Below are 19,413 nucleotides of genomic sequence, written 5' to 3' on the forward strand. Positions count from 1 at the left end.
CTTGTGGTGTCGTCTTCTCGTCTGGTGTCTCGTCTACGTTTTGCGCTGTTAACACCAGGATGGAACACCAACAAGCCCAACCTGCTATTCCAGCATTTATCGGTGGGCCTATATAGTGAAACTAGTCGTCAAATCGGTCTATATTGACGAGGGTCTGTAATCTTTACGCGCCTCTGTCTGCCGCTGCGCGCAGTTCGTGAATGCCGAAGAGCGGCGCTACGAGGTGCCCGTTCAGGATACCTTCGAGTCCCTCCGCAAGCCTCTGAACATGTACAACCTGCGATACTCCTTCAAGATGGGCTCCAGCAGCCGCGGCGGCTTCTTCCACTTCAGCTTAATGCGTCGTCACACGGACGTCAAGCTGTGAGTGGACACGCGATGCACGTGCGGCTTCAGCGCTCCCTCAATGAATCGCCGCCCGTCCCAAGTTAAATTTAATCTATATATATATATATATATATATATATATATATATATATATATATATATATATATATATATATATATATATATATAGCTTCAGTGAACAGCGCAGGAATGTCGGCGCTTTATACTTAAAGCTATGCAGAATTATCTGAAGTTATCTGTGGCAAATATCGCAATTCTATAGTCCCTGTGCTGGATTACTCGAAGAGGCCGACGTTAGTTGCACGAGAAGTCGAAGGGTATAGTCGACTAATTAACAAATTATCGCTTAATAAGGTTGATAATTACTTTACGACGCGTGTTGCAATTTACGAATTGAAGCCGGTGAGTTCGTGAGGCGTATAACCACTTAGGAACTAATTCTCAGAATGACATGCCCTACGACGTGGGCTCGGAGATGCTAGTTCAGTCGGGTTCTTATTGTTCTGCCTAGAAGGGGAGGTAGGTAGACGGAAGTCTTGGGGGCGGTATTCTCGGGCGGTAATTTTCGGGTGTAGTTTCTCTTGCGAGATTTCGCGCGACTAGCGCCGGAACCGTCGGGTGAGAGCATTCCTGGCACAGTGCTAGGTACGCTGTCTTAGCACAGTTGGCACAGTGATTTTTACACTATATCGAAGTACAGACATTGTGTAACGACGTATACGCTGTCTTCGCGCAGTTGACACCGTGGTTTTTAAATTGCGAGGTACGTACATTGTGTAGCGAGGTACGTTACGTAATGCCAGGCACGTCGCCATAGCGCAGTCGGCAAAGTGCCTTGAACGCTGTCGTCCGTAGAAGTCGGTTGCGTCCGGCGCCAGTGGCCTGAAATTTCGCGAGAGTTAGTGTCCCCAAAAGTACAGAAGGACTCTGGTATCACAGAAAGTGATCGCCCGAGAACACCGCCTCATAGTTCAAAGCCAACGTGGCGGCCATTCACTAAGTCCCAAAGCGATCGTGTGGATCGGGACGGCTCTTTATGGTACGCGAACTTTCTGGACTGAACTTTAGAACAATGAAAACCCAGGAGCCGGAGGTGAATGTCGGGGGAAAATGTTTCCGCAATTTGTTGCACTAATTGTTTCGCGTCGAACTGTAATGTACTTATTGCAATCGCAGTTCTTGCGAGTTGCTTTAGAAGTGGGTAAATTGAAGTGGGTTTGGAAGTGAGCCTTCTTTGTCATTGTGTGAATGAATGAATGAATGAATGAATGAATGGTTCGTTCAAATGAACTTTAGCGAAGTGTTACCTCGCTTGGCTTGAAAACGGGCGTCCCTCTTCAGAAATTAGAGCGAACTACGCCTTCACGACGAACGCAGCATCGACACCAGCATCGGCGGCCTGGTGATGACCAACCAGTACCTGCAGTTTGTCACGTACCTGCCGTCGACCAACCTGTACGGCTTCGGCGAGACGGTACGCAAGAGACTGCGGCATGAGTTCGACTTCACTACTCACGTGATGTTCGCCAGGGACCAAATGCTCAAGGTGAGGAGCATGTCGTGTGTACGGTGCATTCCGGCGGGAGAACAGGAACCTCCAGAATTGCTGCACGGGCGACTTTAAGTAGTCGAACAGGGACACCTTATTAGAGGTGCTTTAAGGGACCGTCTTAAAAGCGTTAAAGCACAGAAGGCCTCAGAAGTGATCTGGCAACACGTCCTGCACTTTAGTAATTAGCAGTGATCTAATTGTGGCTTCCGGTTGTCGACTAACCACCTCTGCAGATGTACTGGCGGCCGGCTCCGCTCTGTATAATTATGCAGTCAAACGACGAGCCGTACCTAAATAACCTCAGTGCAACAAACGCGCTTTTTAAAGTGCATAATTCCTTCATTAAAGCGAACCTTTCTGTGCCTTCATTTCCCGTGTTTTGGCGCGTATGTTCAGTCGGCTTCTTGCCGAGTCGGTGCTATACAGTAAAGTGGGCCGATCCCGGAAACTGCGAATCGGTGTTTTTCTGCCCACGTTTTTCTCAGGGAGGGCTGTATATGCTGCAAAATGCGTTGAACAAGAACGGGATTGTGGTATTTAAATAACCGCTTCATTGAAAGCTTCGCTTCATATAGATTCCGAAATGTGCGTTGGATCTGCGTGCTTCTTCTTCTTCTTCCTCCCCCCCCCCCTTCTCGGCTACGAAATTAGGACGGCAAAAACCTGTACGGCGTCCATCCATTCTACATGTGCGTAGAGGACGGTGGCAAAGCGCACGGCGTACTCCTTCTCAACAGCAATGCTATCGGTGAGTTTGCAAAGAGATACCTAAAAAAATTGTGGGGTTTAACGCCTGTGAGAAAGAGTGGCTACGGGTTGTCGTGGGAAGTCCACTGCTTCCGCTACCGCTGAATGAAAGCCGCTGTTTTGATTAGAAGCAGCATAAATGCTCGCGGGGCGAGTGGAATGCGAAAGGGTATATGCTTCTTTTTTTTATTATTATCCGTCTGCTCTTATATTGAATTGTAAGTTGAATAACTCTTGTTTGCCCGCGTGATGTACCCTTATTATTATAATTATATTTTTTTGTATTCACCTCAGCGTATAATACGACGAACGGGTTGTCATGCACAACTTGGCGCGTAAAATTTGGTCCCTGCTAGAGGGTCCCTTTAATTTCGGACAGCTGGCGGGATTTACTGTGCACCCAGAGAGCGCGCGCGCTGCACGTGTGTTTCCGCATTCCGCTCCCATATCGGAATGAGGTCCCCGAAAATCTTAACGCCGCAGCCGCTGTTGTGCCATCGCCAAGTCCCCACGCGCTGGGGGAAAAAAAAGAAAGAAAAACACCTTTTCGGCGTTCCAGATGTGTGAGTTGTGCGTACATCCTAAGTTCGTGATTCCTCGTCATATTGACCTTCCAGAAAGCACGTTCAACGGAAGCTTACTCGAGCGGGCTTCTACCCTGGCTGTCTTTTCGAATCGCCAGGTGGCGCTACAATCCACTGTGTTATCGATGCATCGTCAAACCGTGTTTCTCGTCGTGAAAAATATGGCTGACAACCCCCCCCCCCCCCCTTTTTTTTTTCTTTAAGTATCGTACCCAGTATTTACGGCCATACAGATCCATAGAAATTGTCTTTTCGTTCACTTTCGTTTTCGTTTTTTACTTAATATTTCCACATTTCAGTTAAACGTAACAGTTAATTTTCCCCACGCTTCGTTGGCTTCATTGTCTGTTTGCCACCAACCGCGGTATATAGCTGCAGCGGCTATGGCGTTTTGCACTGCGTGAGCTCGAGGTCGCGCGTTCGATCCCTGCCTCGCGGCGGCTGCATTCCTACGGAGGTGGAGTACGTTCAAGAACGTCCGTGAGCCGTGCGTTGGGTGCACGTTATAAGGAACCCCAGAGGGTCAAAAATTAACCCAGAGTCCCCCCTCCGCTGTCCGGCGCGTGTCTCATAACCAGATCGTGGTTATGGTACGCGCAAATCCAGAATATCGTTTAGATGTTCGCTTGTTTGTTTACTTCACTTTGTTGTGCCCGATATGTACGTGCGAAAGCTGCCAACTTATGTACGTAGGCTAGGTGCAGTGAGTCGCAATACAGCTTTTCCGCGCGCTCTTGCAGAGTACACGCTTCTCAAGGCTCCCGCTCTGCGGCTGGCCACCATCGGTGGAGTGCTCGACTTCTTCCTTTTCGTGGGCGACAACCCCATGGAGGTCATCGAACTTTACGCCAGCGTACGTGACCGCCCCGATCTTTCGCGTCGCCCTTTCATCTCGAAGGGCACGGGACACGTTAAAGGAACTTTCAACTGCTGTTGGCTATAGCGGCGGCGAATCGAATCTGTGCCCTTGTGCCCAACAGCCATATCAATAGCCATAGCCATAGCCACTGAGCTACCATAGCGATGGTGCCAGGACTCTGAAACGAGGAGACTATAAGCCGGCATACTCGAGAACATCTCGAGGCGGCTCGTGTGGATCGTGATTATTGTGGGCAATTGCTACATCTGCTACAATGCAGAGAAATGGGCGCCATCCAAGAACGCGCGTAGAAACGGTGTATAAGCACTTACGCCGCTTCTGTGGGTGTTCTTGCATGGTGTCCCTTTCTTTGCGTTAGCGCCTGCAGTAATGACACCTGACAAAAAACACGCACACGGACGTGGTACAAGCGCATTATATTTATATTTGTGTGTCTCAGTACCGGCACGGCATTCATGCATGCCTTCAGCGCCCGATACCTTGACAAGTCGTTGGACCCAACCTGCGGCACACTTGGACACGAATGAGCCAGCGAAAAAGGGCACCCCGTCCGCTATGGACGTGTCCTGGTCTAACCGCGAGCTGCGAAAAAAAGATATCTATCTTGCTTGACTACAGAGCTCAGTGGTTAACGTTAAACGAATGGATACTTCCAAGAGGGAAGCCACCGGAACGCCATCTATGACAGCTTGCTGTGCTGAGAAGTAAAACAATCGACGCAACCTAGGCACGTCACCGGAAACGCCACAGGGGTTGCCCTCTCTCTCTCTCTCTCTCTCTCTCTCTCTCTCTCTCTCTCTCTCTCTCCTTGCGTGTCTTTATGTGTGACGTCCCCTTCTTCTCATTAGCATCGTAATTCCCTTCGATAAACTGGTATTAATTGAAGAACGCCGCATGCTCTTATATTAGAGCGTACTATAACCTTATTCTCGTAGACTGTATACATTATGTTATATAACGACAGAACGAGGGAACCCTCGAATCACAGCCAACTTTTTGACAAGGGGACCTTTTTTCTGCGCCGTACCCTGGCAAACACAAGGCATGTTCGAATATTCTAGACGTTTCGAATAATGAATCGAATTTATCTTGCCCGATTCGGTCTTCGAATTGAATAGTAACCGTTTGTAAATACGAATATATTTTTTCCTAGCCTCCTCGAATATTTAGGAGCCGCCAGCAGTGCTCAAACATGAAATTGGAACAAAAGTGCGATAAATTTCATCACCGAGGCCGTAGTATAGGCATAAAACATGGGAAGAAGCCAGGCTACGTGGCTCAGGGAGCCAGACTTTATCGGTTAAAATGCGATCATACCTACTCTCCGAAAAGTGTTCGGTGTAGAATCACAATACATATTTGTTCCTAATGATCCATTCGTGCCTTGAATAGGCGAGATTTCGTAACGTGCAGTATAATGACGGGAACTTGCAAGCAATATTTATGCCTGGATATGAACATTGTTTTATAATACTGATGATGAAAACAGACGTTCATTATTCATTAACTGTTCGATTCGGCCTCAACTATATATATATATATATATATATATATATATATATATATATATATTTAATCGGGTGTTTTGTGTACCGAAACAGGGATGACTATTAGGCACACCGTAGTGGGGGGATTATGGATGAATTTTGACCTCCTTTGTTTTCTTTAACGTGCACCTTTATATATACTCTTATAATTTCGCGAACGTTCTTGCACTTCGCTCCCAGCTAAATGCGGCCGCTGCGGCAGGCAATCGGACGCTCAACTTCGCACTTAGCAACCTTTGGTCGAAACGATGGCTGCAGTCTGATGCTTCTTTTGTTCGACCACTGTCGGTCACTCCGTTTGGCTCCGTGTGTCGTCTGCACGTGAAACTAGAGTACGTATAGACTCGTGTACGGGCCGCATCCGTGTAAGGGCCGCACCGCCAACTTCGCAGCCCAAAATTTTGAAGAACCGAGAAATTTCAACGGAGAAGCAATCGTGTTCGGTGCCCCGAATTTTCGCGCGCTGCCCACTTCCGCGTGCAGATACTAGATGGCGAAAACTGCGCGTTGATCTTAAAGCCCCTTAGACTTCATAAAGTAGAGGCCACGTATGGTATATTCTTACACCGTGGTAGAGGCACTTTCATTCTCCGCCTTAACTCCTCGTTTCTCCTCTTTTTCACGCTCCCTCCTCGACCGTGGCGCCGCCTACACTGCTCGAGCGTAGCAACGGCGCCAACATGCGCTCCTCACCACTCCGTAGACGCTTCTCGAGCAAAAATGGCGCTGATGTACGGCGCGAGGACCCACGTGATGCTATTAGGCCAATAGCGACGCGGCGTCGGCCTCGGCCAGAACGCGCGAGGAGGAGGCGGCATTCTTCAAACCGTGGCGCTACTTTACGAAGTTTAAGGGGTTTTAGTTGACCCCTGATGCCGTGGTACATCCGGGGTGTGAACAAGTCGCCGGTTGCGCCGGCAGCATTTTGACCAAGAGGTTCGTTCCCGTGTAAGGGCTGCATCTCGTCAAAATTGTGAAAAAAGAAGTGCGGCTGTTACACGAGTCTACACGTATACGAATTGCGGCTAGGCTCGCGGTGCAAATACATATTACTTGCGCCAAGGAAGCTGCACATTTTGGTCCTGGCGTGCGCGGCTTCAGGTGATCGGCAAGCCATTCCTGCCCCCCTTCTGGGCGCTGGGATTCCAGCTGTCGCGCTACGGTTACGGGTCGCTGGAGAAACTCAGGAAGGTGCTGGAGAGGAACCAGAAGGCCGGATTCCCCGTGGTGAGCTCACGCTGTTTACTAAACCTCATTTGGACGGTGTGTAGATACTTTGTAGACTTCTTTCAATAAAACCAAGAGACTGTTTATGGGTAGGCTGTGAATTGTGCCCACACATTTTCTGAGTATTGTTGTCTGCAGACTTTCTGAAGGCAACGAGCTTGGAACTTCAGTCAGAAAAATATACTTATCAACGACTTCCTTCTCTAGAAAGTTGTAGAATTGGCGTGGACTCAAATAAGTCTGTGAGTAGTCTTCAACCGCCTATAATATGTCCTACACTTCACAACGATGGGTTATAACCCAAAAGCTATAACTTATTTTTTTCCAGAAGGCCAAGCTGTAGAACAATGGTTCCAGAGTGTGTCTACCGTGTAATTCTTGTGCGCGCTGTGTACCACATGTCGAGTGCGTTTCAGGTGGGTGTAGGAATGGAAGAACCAACTGCTGGCGATGCCACGCCTAAAGTACGTCGGAATTTCGACACGTCCCTCACGGTACTTACGTGATGACAACGGTAATTTTATGACATCTCCTTTGAAACGGGCCAGCGACAGATAGTCATCTAGCCTACTGGAGCTCGTAAAATTTTGCTGCATCTATTTCATGTCTGTTTTTTGCCTATCTTGATATCCTTTATTCACTGCATTAAAACCTTTATCCTTATATTTTTTAAAACAAACTACACATGCCTGTAACGACCTGGCTTCATCTCTTCCCTGCTTTTTATTGCGACAGCAATTATTGTCAAAATTTCAGGCTAATTTCAGCCGTCGCCGTGAAGTTTCGCATAAAGTCCAAATGCAATAAGATCCCATCACACCCCGCGGCGCCGTATGCTGTAGGTACGATGGAAAGCTTGAGAGGGTGAGCCGAGAAGGACGGTGGCTTGATGCGCACCGTCAGTGTTGCGCGCGAAGGGCGGGGGGGGGGGAGGCATTCGAGCGGGTGTGGCCGTTTCTGCGAGTGGCGCGGCTGAGCGCGCGCTGTCTTGGAAGTAATATGCGTCGAGTACAAAGAGCACGCGAGCCGAAATGACTTGTGGCTTCGAGTGCGCCGTGTTCGCGCACTAATGGTCGCGTAATCTCAAGTTTCGGAGACGCGCTGAAGCTGGAGGCAGTACGAAGCGTTCGCTCGCCGCTGCTGCCGCTCTTCTTCGCGCCAGCGTTCTGGCAGCAAGGGTCCGCGGGCATAGAGCGAGATATCCTTGTTTGGCATTGCGTGCGCGATGCCATACTTGTTACTTTAGTTCTTTAGCGAAGTCTTAGCGCAGTTTATACGGCCGTTAGCATTACTAGTCCTATTTCGTATAGCAGTGTATAACAATTTGCTATCGCAATGAATGCGTCTCCTTTCGGGCGAAACTGCGACCTTCTTTTACACCAATACTGTTGCTTACGTCGACCAATGACCAGTTAACGCTCCCAGCAGCTTCGAACTGCATCGCTCCTGGGAGGTGGACGTTCCCTACCGTTCTTACTGGGTGAACATCTAGGCATTCCATTACAACGCGGTGGATCGTCTCCGGACTTTTGCTACAGCATACACCTGCCTCATGCAGTCACGCGTTTGTCACTTGCAGCGTCCCCTGCTGCAGTATTGACGCCGGTCGCTTGTTCGAGTCTCGACTTCAGCCAATACATCATTAAAGTTTTGGAAGAACCCTGCGTTTTCTGACTGTCTGTATTGCACTCAAGCATGCACTTGTGCTTATGTGGGACGTGCGCATCAACGATTATAGCGTAGTGAAAATGGACCTCATTCTTTCGTTCGTTCACATGCACCGTCTATGTCAGCGCAGGACGTGCAGCACCTGGATATCGACTACATGGAAAACTCGACCACGTTCACCGTCGACCCCGTGCGCTACGCTGGTCTGATCAACTTCATGGCTGAGCAGCGAGAGAAGCACGGACTGCGATTCGTCGTCAACCTGGTATAACGCACGTGTGATGATGATGATGTCGATGGCCGAGTTCTCTTTTGAGACGAGGTGGTGGCATTTGACACGTACCGCCACTCCAGCCTGCAGCTCAAGTTCTTTTGCAGCTTTAATGTCATCGATATGTTTTAATTTGCACTCTTTGCGGTCTGCGTACTAAGCGAATGGTTATTCCGCGACCATGTACCAATTCTTACTGGCCTTCACTCAGATTTTTCTCTACTAATGCGACACCAACCTTTCGAATGAACGCCTCGACAGCTTATAATCACCGCGACATCGTTTACCCTCTCATTACCGCCTTTATACCGTAGGGTTTCATGGAGACATACGACATTTGTATTTGCTTCTCGGTGTGCACTCTGTCACTCTAACAAGATAGTTGTTAATGGATAAGGGATGACAGTGCCCTCTGGCTTAGCGGTGATCCTGCGGCTTTCGTAAATAGCTATAGTAGACCTGGCGAACAGACGTGCGCTGACTTTTGACAGTTGGTGGACAGCGTCCAACCAACTGTCAGTCACCCTATAGTGTGTATAGCTTCGCTGTAGTAGTGGTAGTTAGTATACTAACTACTACTATAGTAGTAGTACAAAAACAGATTTCGCAGGAAGACGCATATTTGAATTGAATAACAGTGGGCGAACAGGGGAAGTCTGAAACTGGAGACAACCTTTCCACAAGGGGACTAGACAGCTGCAAGCAGTGGTGTAACCGTGAACTTTCTTCGCGCGGGAGGGGAGGGGGGGAAGGTGTTACGAGGGGGAGGGTGGCGGCGTGGCAATTCGTATATCATTTCGTAGTTTCCAAGATTGTGCGCGCAAACCCGGAGGTCATGATCGTGTAGATGGGTGCCCTCATCTCCCACTTGGCGCACTGCGGTGCGGAGTGCAGCGTGGCGCATGCTGACGCGCTCCGACGCTTCTGTCTGGTTAGCAGGCATCTGAGGGTCGCAATTTCGGTTGGCCGCAGACGCACGTAGAAACAGACTAAGGTTTGTTTGCATAGCGAGTAGTAGTTGTAGGCAGTTTATTGTAGTACGCGCTTGATCGAAACCGATTCATCAATTTTTGCTAGGCCGTTCTCGTTTCGAGTAACATGGCGACGCTGAGTAACGGCGGCTGCGTGTTAAGGTGCCAGTTTTCTTTCGCGCATGCGCAGACGCCAGCACTTCCGAGCACGTTCCGCGGCTACCGGCCGTTCATGCGCGGCCGCCACCTCAAGACGTTCGTCGAGTACCCGAGCATGACGCCGCTGGAGCGCCGCAGCATGCCGCCCGTCAACTTCAAGACGCGCAACGTCATGTTCGGAATAGTGAGTGAGCGCACTGATCCTTTGTAAATAGTTGTGGCTAACGATAAGTGATATCCGTGACGTTATTTCTGACGTTATACTGACGTCACCACCGCCTCACTTTAAGCGCGAAATTTATAAAAAAGGGGAGTCTGCACGACCTTCGTTTCCTCCGCTAATACGCCTTAAAAGAAAGTTGCATCCTTTTCTGCTTATATGTCTCGCTCCCCGAAAATAATCGTCATCGTAGAGTGCATTTATTTTCTTTAACGGTGCGCTCCCGGTATTTGCAGATCTCGATCGGCGCGCGTGTATCATTGGGACATATAGTGCTCCTGACAAGAAAGTATCATACGTGGTGAGGAGGTGCACAAAATATGGACGACTATTGTTGGAGGACCAGATGAGCCTCAAAGATGTAAATATCTTGTGAGGCTGTAAACAGTTTTCGATCGAAGCACGTGGAGTTTTGAAACTCCACCAGTCCTAACTTATTCTGGTGTCCCTCTAAAGTACACTGAAACGTGTTGCGAATCCAGTGCGTAGCTCATTTTTATTACAATATCAATTGCACGAACGCTGGAGACGACCCGTTCGCGCTGCTGAGCGTTGACGCGTTGGACTGCTGAGCACGAGGTCGCGGGATCGAATCCTGGCCACGGCGGCCGCATTTCGATGGGGGCGAAATGCGAAAACACCCGTGTACTTAGATTTAGGTGCACGTTAAAGAACCCCAGGTGGTCGAAATTTCCGGAGTCCTCCACTACGGCGTGCCTCATAATCAGAAAGTGGTTTTGGCACGTTAAACCCCATAATCTAATCTAATCGACGGCGCATGTGCAGCTCGCGCGCGGAGGTTGAGAAGGTCTCGGTAGACGCGGAGTGCGATTGGCTGCAAATACAACGAAGCGAAGTGGACGCACCGTCTATGATCTGCCCGATCGGCATAGCGTTCCGCCTTCCGCTTCTGGTACACATGCAGAGTTTCTGCTGAGCTGCTGTTTGTACGCACTGGTCTGAACGATGCGGACTGTCGACGTCGAGCGAACATCACCTAGTATTTCCCTGGGACCTGGCTATAACGCCGACGGTTCCTCGTTCGTCTCGCGCACCGTCGAGGTGCGTGAAAGAGCTTTAGAGGTGCGACGCCTGTAACGCCATCTGGCGGGGCACTCCTCAACACGCCAGCGTGGCGAGGCGCATGGCTTCTGTGCCATGGCGCTATTCCTTCTGCGTCCAACAGGAGCTGCCTTGCGTGGTAGCGTCGCGCCGACATGTCCCACCTTCGTATATACATGTTTAGAACACCGTCCGATGAGTTCGAGCACGACAATAAACATTGCTGTCACTATGAATAATTTTTCATTTGCGAGACTATCAATTTTGTATCACCTTCACAGGAATTAACCCGAGTTATTGCTCAACGTTGGGAACTCGGGAGACTGAAGCTTATTTCCTCTTCCTCGGAAGGTCACTCTATATCGATATTGCGCACCGTATCTTGCTCCACTGAAAAGCAGGAACCGTTGATTATAGCAAGGATCTCATGTTAATTTTAATCTGCGCTTGCGTGCAGCAACGATCTTTTATTTCTCTTTTATAGTTATTGTGACCAAGACTTGCCTTAATGCATAACGTGGTGTGTGTGTATGTATTACATGTATGCCGTGAGACCAATGTTGCGTATGAAATCAAGCAGCGTTCTGTGGTATTTGCTGTTCTGTACCCAGCGAGCGATCATAGCTGGTCGTGGCACTGTGGCAACGACCTACACAAGGCCACAAACTCGCAAAGTAAGGAAACCACACGCACAACCGTATCACCGTAAGGAAACAAACCTTAGGTTCAGTTCCCTTACTGTGCGGCCAGTTTATTGACTTTCTGTAGATCGTTGCGGCTCAGCTTTCTTTCGCGGTACGTTACCGGTCTCAGCGAATAACTAAAGCCTCACTCGGCGGACTTGTGTTCAAGCTCAGCCTTCAACGCTTTCGTCACTCAGCTGTGGCCCTGCAGCCCCGTGGCGTACGTGGACTTCTTCAAGAACTCCACCGCCCTCTGGTGGAAGAAGGAACTCGCGGAGCTGCGAAAGAAGCTACCCTTCGACGGCATCTGGCTGGCAAGGACCTTGAGCATGCTATTCTTACGATCCCTTATAAAGCAAATATACTTAGCTCTCTTGCCCGTTTTCGCGGTGGTCGCGGACTTTAACCGCCGGTGCAGAGGGCGCGTACTCTTGCGCAACCGAGTTCCGGCAAATGCCTCTATACCACGAAATGACCCGTATAACGAAGGAATATTTTTGTACCATTTCAGTTGTAAGCTTCGCGGTGCGCGGCCTTTATAACGAAGTGAGTAGTGTATAACGAATGATTTTGGAGCCTCCGAGCGCTTCGTTGTAAAGGCGTTCGACATATGCACGGGGTTCCGAACCATATAGTTCTTGAGGAAGTTGCGCTCGATGTATCGGTTGGCTCCCGCGTACAGGTAAGCCACAGTTGTAAGCATGCTAAACGCATTCTTAGGTAGCAAGCGTGGTTGCATGGTTCTTTATAATTGTTTTATTATTTTTGTTATTAGCATCACACGTATCTCAATAATTTAAGCATTAAACTAACTTGCGTCTCCAGTATTCAAGAGCTTAGAGTAAGATTTGGTGCTTCTTGTAAAAAAATAGTCTCACGCGTCTTCTTGTCACGCAGAAGCAATCGCAGTTTTGGTGAGAAGTTTTGGAAAAGATACAGAAGTACCTAGCTTCTGCTGCTGCAGTTCCTGAAACGAAAGGGCCCTAGCCAGGAGGTCCTGTTTATCGTCATGCGTCTACATTAAGCTTCTGGGGGAATACGGCGAAATTCTACACTGTCCGACTTCGTAATGTGCTCTACTTGTTGCTCTGTATTAAGCTTTTCAACCAACGACACTTTGGCCATTCGCTTACGTAGAAAATCGTCAACGGTTTCCGCTAAAACCTTTTGGTGGTACTTCTATATAGCACGCTGCTGCTGCTGCTACTGTTGCTGCTGAGGAGGAGGAGGAGGAGGAGGAGGAGGAGGAGGAGCACGAGGTCGCGGGTTCGATTTCCACGGGAAGCCTCACTCCGACGAGGCACGAGCTCACGCTTGCAAAGGCTTCGGCGCACAATTCCAGGATAGTCTAAATTAACTTGCCCTCGGCCTTCCACAACGGCGCTCCTCGCAGAAAAGGTTCGAGCTTCGGAGAAATACAATGGATGAGTCATTAGTTATAAAAGAAATCGATGTAACACACTGTTTTGATACCATTTATTTTCTGTTTCGAGCGCTTTCAGGGGGGAATTACTTTCGGGGAAACATGACCAGTTCAGTAGCACATAAGACAGAAACTTGGACTGTTACATGCTGCAGGGAAAAAATATTAGGTTATTGGAAAATTCTAGCTCATTTGTTGAAAGGAACACACAAAGTTAGGTCATGTTCTCTACGTACACTCTAACCCAACTGCGTAAGACTGGAAGTTTGATTGAGGTGGATAGACCTGGAAGGTGAGAAAGGAAACTTGCCTGCATCCATAGAACGTGTGTAATCTCGTGAATGCGCTCCTGATTGGTGCCAGGACTTGGAAGGGAAGCCATTAAAATAAAGATAATCAAAATAAGCAGTGAAATTGACTTCGCCTATAATATTTTACCACTTTGCGAGCATTAACTTTGTTGTAATTTGTCGCTTTTTTTTTACGCTTTGTCGGTTTCGACGCCCTATAGGCCTATAAAAGGACGCTGTTAAAAATTAAATTGTGGGGTTTTACGTGCCAAAACCACTTTCTGATTATGAGGCACGCCGTAGTGGAGGACTCGGAAAATTTCGACCACCTAGGGTTCTTAACTTGCACCTAAATCTAAGTACACGAGTGTTTTCGCATTTCGCCTCCATCGAAATGAGACCGCCGTGGCCGGGATTCGCTCCCGCGACCTCGTGCTCAGCAGCCCAACACCATAGCCACTGAGCACACGGCGGGTAAAAAGAGGCTGTGCTTCTCGTGAAAACGCTTTGATTTCTGTCAACCCGGGTGACACTACAGCGTTTAGCGTTGACCACGTGTCTGCTATGCGAAAAGGTCCCCTAAAAATTCACCGGCGGTTACTATACTCCCTAATCCGAAATTTGATCGAAACTCTATGCGAGTTTTCATGTCGCGATATATTGGCTGGCACGGACAATCTGACTCGTGCGGCAAGTTGCAAGCGGAGCGAAATGCGGCGCGACTGCCTCGCTAATCTGGAAATTGCGAGAGCCAGTGCGTGGGTGACGCGTGGGGGCGATTCGCAGCAGCCGTCGCCGAAAGACCTCTCAGACGAGACGCGCTACTCTGGCGCCATCTCGTATCCATCGTCGCCGCACTACGCTTCTCACGCTTTCGTCATACCCTCCTCCGCTTTCCGCCTCATTGTTCCGCTGCACCCTCCTCCTCCGCTTTCCTCCGCGTATTTCATCCCCCGCTGCGCACCGCGTTCGCTTTCATCTTTCGCTGTGCTCGTTCGCTCGGTTCAGGCTAATTCACACCGGCGACTGACAGTGGTCGCGCGACCAAGTTGGTCGCAAAGCGACCAGTCGCAAATGGTCGCTTCTCTCGAAAAGCGACCAATTTGGGCCAGTCGCTCGCTGCTCGATTTTTCAGTCGCGCGACCGTGATCGAAAAACCGATAAACCAATCAACGGCGCGCCGGAAGTGATCTTTCATGTGTCTACATCCGACCTTCTCCCGCGTCGCGGCAAATTCCGCTTAGATTCCGAGAGTTCCCGCTGAGAACGATAATCTCGGGGATTGCGACTTGCGGGTCGCGCTCAGCCGGGCGTGCCGGTGTGAACATCAGTCGCCTTCGGTCGCTTTTTGGTCGCGAGTCGCAAATGGTCGCGCGACTTCCTCAAGTCGCCGGTGTGAATGAGCCATTACGCCGAGCTACGACGGCGAGGCGCACCAACGCTCGCCGCAGGAACGAGTGCCTAAGATCTGCGTTCGATCTTGAAGCCTTCGCGGGGACGTACGCGTTGAGTGTATAGAGTTTGATGTAGCATGAAATTATTGCTGGCTGCAGGCGCCCCGCATGCATACATTCGCGCAAACGGCAGAAGGGCTTTACTGAAAACTCTCCGATGTGTAGGCTTATACCTACATTAGCATCGGTGTTCCCCGCAGGATATGAACGAACCGGCCGAGTTCAGCACCAACCGCGGGGCGCTGAGCCCCGCCGTGCGCGAGAAGTGCTTCAAGGACTGGAAGCTGCAGTGCCACGTGACCATCTTCGACGATCCGCCATACCCGACGAGTGAGCGAAGCCGCGTCTGCCGCTCATTTTCTTTGTGGAATCTCGATCGCGTCGTCAGAGAGCGAGTTGCAATGTTACCAATGCAGCGGAACCCGCGAATACTGTATATATTATTCGTGGGTTACTGCAGTATTCGCGACTGTATACGTGCATATACAGTCGAGTGCCTCTACACAACGAACGCCTTTATACAACGAAATCAACTGTATTACGGAGGAATAATTCTGTCGTGGTTCCATTGCGACTGGTCTTACACCCTTTACGGCGAAGTGACCTGTTCAACGAATTATTTCTGAGGCCCCTAGCATTTCGTTATAAAGGCGTTCGGCTGTATACTATAGACCGAGTTAACGAGTTTCACTACGCCACGGCTCTGTCGCCTGCTCTGGCTTGTGTTCCAGTTGCAGATTTCGAGGCGTCGATCTATACGCCGAAAAGAGTTCATCAGCAGCAGAGCCGGTAGGCCGATTCGCATCTGCATGCCACTGAAATTTCGTTGAGTGCCGTTGGTTGACACTTGTGCAGTCTTGGTTGACTCAATCACTTGCGACGCACGTTCAGCCCGATTTGATAGCGCTAACACAAGCCGCGGGCAGACGTATTTCAACCTTATACCAGCCGAATCGACCCGCTTCTCTTGTCGCAGTCGCGCGAACACCCCGAATGCGTACCTCGTGCAGGGGCGGCGACTCAGTACGGCCCAGAGGCCCGTCTCAGCGACCGCACCCTGTGCATGAGCGGCCGCTTGGGCGACACGGAGAGCTACTGGCACTACGACGTGCACAACCTGTACGGCTGGAGCCAGATGCGCGCCACGCACAGGTGCGCTTGACGCTGCATCACTTTGCGTGGAGTTAAATGACGTTGCCTTCCTGCACGTAGGGATACGAAAGAACCACATTGATTGTCGTTATGTGCCACTGTCTTCAGCTTGAGCAACAGATTTTCGTTGCACGCCCCGTTACGTATGTTATGCCCGCGTTCGTTAGGTGCAAGTATTATATAGGTCTAAGCGTTAGTTACCTACTCATGCGTCGTGCTTCTGTGCGGTGTTTGTCTCCGACGTTGTAGGTAGGTAGATGATAGCCAACCAAAACGAAGTTTTCGCCCAAGGGTTTATGGAAAGCCGGTGAGGAACACGAGATATAGGACATGTTCGTGGGCTAGTCCGTGCATTTCTAGTAGCGTGATTGTCCATGGCCTCAGAGACGTCTCGGAAACTATTGCCTTCATGCGGCCTCCTCATTCTCGCGTTTGTGTTGCTGCACGTGTACTTCACCTATATCAACCACTCACGTAATCGATAGTTTCAACAGGGCACCGTCTGGTACGCAAGTTAAAGCATAATCAGCCGAACAGATCGCTGACGAATGCCAAAAAATAAAATGCCGTATCAGGATATCTGTACAGCTACTTTGTTCAAGAGATCAAAGCCGAAACGTCGAGTTTTGGCGACTCTTGCAGCGCCCTTAACGAAGTGCTCAGCGAGCGGCAGGTGATCATCAGCCGGTCGACGTACCCGTCGAGCGGCCGGTATGGAGGGCACTGGCTCGGTGACAACCAAAGCACCTGGACACACCTCCGCCGCTCCATCATCGGTATTTACTGCTACTGCCACTTCTCTCTCCCTCGCCCGCTTCATATTTGAGAAGGATTGCTGCTGGAACGCAGATCAGGATTCCGCTGATGATAACATAATACCCCTAGAAAACAAGGTTAATATTTGCTCGAAGGTTTTCAACGTGTTCCTGCCTAAGGTTACTATTCAAAGTGGCGGTTAACGATCAAACAGAGCTGAAAGATTAAATGTATTCTGTGTTTTTTGCCTGCGCGCACCCCTGGTAAACCTGACTGTCGGAATATCTTGATTAATAAAAAAGAAGTATCTTGCTCTGTGCCCCAGCCGCCTTAAAGAGCCACTAACGACGAATGTGAGGTCATCTAAATGAGCGGAGCATTGGTCCCATAGCGGTACCCGTCTTCGGGTCTCTTTGATATGACGTCCTGGACTGCTCAGGACTACCGAAAGCGTCGGTCACAGCTCGTTGGTGTGCGCAGCTTCTCGGAAAGTCTTTGGCAGCTCGGCACGACATATCGATAAACCCTTTGACAACACGGCCATCGCCAGTTTCCGACTTCCGTTGGCATCGAAAGGGACGCGTCATATTTAGACATGCTTACCTCTGCAGGCTGTTCTTCGCAGCGTCTGTGTCGTTTAGGAACGTGCAGCTTGTCACGAATGCAGGCCGTCTCCTAATGGTCTTCTCTTTCTCAGGCATGCTGGAGTTCAACATGTTCGGCATACCGTACGTAAGTAAATGCCAGTTCAGGCAAAGTCAACGGCCGCCATGACGGACGGAACCTTGGCAAAAGCGCACGGAGGCGTTGCGTGCTCGGTAGAAGTGCAGCGGACCCCAACCGGTCGCGTTGCAGGTAGGCGCTGACATATGCGGCTTCGTCGGAAACGTCACAGAGGACCTTTGCGTCCGGTGGATGCAGCTCGGCGCCTTCTACCCGTTCAGCAGATCCCACAACGACATCAGAGCAGTCGTAAGTGCACCAGTCCGACGGGCGTTTTCTCGCGAAAGTTGTGCCGTTTGAAAGAGCGTGTCTAAAACGTGGCGTCTATGACGTTTCTAGGCTCCCGAATAGCTTCCGGCGCATGCCGTTAGCAAAAGCTTAGCCTTCGAGATCTGTGCCCCCGTTATTCAGAGAGAGCTGTCGCTGGGGCGTGGACTTGGACACCACATATTAGAGTAGTACTGAAACGCGTAATACAAGTTATAGAAACTTCACCACACGCTTCGTGCAATGACGACGCTCGGCAAGTACAAAGGTTGGAAAACGCGTGCTTATGAGATACATTACCATGTACTAAGGTTGTTTGAAAATGCCGGATTTGACTACACCGAGATTATTTTGACGTCACGACAAGGAGCAAAATATCTTAACGTAGCGTAGTAGCAAGTCTAACTACGCCGATGTTATTATTAAGTAAACAAGAGCGCTGTGAGCGACTATACTTGCTGTTTTACCCGGACTACATTACTCGGCAAGAATCCGACCGGGCTGACGCTCCAAACCCTGGGAAAGAAGGCACGGGAAGATGCACTTTAAGTGAAAGAATACTTGCTGTCCAAATCGAATGATGATTATGATTATGATGATGATCTATTCGCATATCTTTTGAAATGGGGCGAGTCACCTGCTTGAACGCTTGAGTCATTGCTTGAGTCATTGCTTGAGTCACTGCTTGAGTCAATCAGAGGTTCCGGCACCACCGTGCCCCAGTAGTGGCGCCCTCTGGATAAACAAATGCAGGTCTTAAAGGCTATATGATTTTGCTGGTTGCATGCGGGAGCCGGAAATACGTCATACACGTCGTCTTTCAGACGCCACCTATAATGCGCCTTAAGGCGTGTATTTGTTGCACTGAAAATATCTAGGTACCGTTTGTTGGTTTACTACGTAATTCCCCAAAGAACAGAGCCGGCAGCCGCCACGTCTGAAGGTGTAGTAGCTGGGGCCCACATATAAGCGGAGGACTGCTCGGCCACGGTCAGCAAAGTCCGAGGGGTTTCGCCTAGGAGGCTTTGCTTTAAAAGAAAATGTACATTTCATGCTAAAATAATCAATAGCTTAAGCTGGCAACTTTAGTTTTCCGGAATATATAAAGGAGCCAGAACGCGAGGAGTGCTTGCAAAATCCGTGACCGCTCGAGCACCCTGTGACACCGATCCCATTTGCCCGCCTGCGTCCAGGACCAAGACCCGGCGGTGTTCAGCGAGGCCGCGCAGGCCGTGATGAGGAAGGCGCTGCAGGTGCGCTACACGCTGCTGCCCTACCTGTACACGCTCTTCTACGAGGCGCACAGAAACGGCACGCCCGTCGTCAGGCCTCTGTTCTTCGAGTGAGTATACTCTGCGCACGTGGGTGACTCCTTGGGTCGATCGCGAGAAGAATCAGAAGAGCACGACATATACTGCAGCACTGGACT

At 49.9% G+C, this 19,413-nt stretch overlaps 1 protein-coding gene across 1 annotated transcript in view; it reads left to right on the top strand.

Moving 5' to 3' along the window:
• The window catches only part of LOC126539064 (lysosomal alpha-glucosidase-like), a 61,659-nt gene that overhangs the window by 9,531 nt on the left and 32,715 nt on the right, over positions 1–19,413 (top strand). The window contains exons 4-18 of the mRNA XM_072285225.1: positions 194–363; positions 1,726–1,894; positions 2,552–2,648; positions 3,972–4,084; positions 6,760–6,885; positions 8,684–8,818; positions 9,986–10,138; positions 12,117–12,432; positions 12,555–12,601; positions 15,287–15,416; positions 16,097–16,238; positions 16,881–17,014; positions 17,692–17,726; positions 17,850–17,966; positions 19,178–19,326. Coding sequence (XP_072141326.1) covers positions 194–363; positions 1,726–1,894; positions 2,552–2,648; positions 3,972–4,084; positions 6,760–6,885; positions 8,684–8,818; positions 9,986–10,138; positions 12,117–12,432; positions 12,555–12,601; positions 15,287–15,416; positions 16,097–16,238; positions 16,881–17,014; positions 17,692–17,726; positions 17,850–17,966; positions 19,178–19,326 — 2,033 coding nt within the window. The remainder of the gene's footprint in view (positions 1–193; positions 364–1,725; positions 1,895–2,551; positions 2,649–3,971; positions 4,085–6,759; positions 6,886–8,683; positions 8,819–9,985; positions 10,139–12,116; positions 12,433–12,554; positions 12,602–15,286; positions 15,417–16,096; positions 16,239–16,880; positions 17,015–17,691; positions 17,727–17,849; positions 17,967–19,177; positions 19,327–19,413) is intronic.

The sequence above is a fragment of the Dermacentor andersoni genome, chromosome 11 (assembly GCF_023375885.2).
Source record: "Dermacentor andersoni chromosome 11, qqDerAnde1_hic_scaffold, whole genome shotgun sequence".
Taxonomy (NCBI): domain Eukaryota; kingdom Metazoa; phylum Arthropoda; class Arachnida; order Ixodida; family Ixodidae; genus Dermacentor; species Dermacentor andersoni.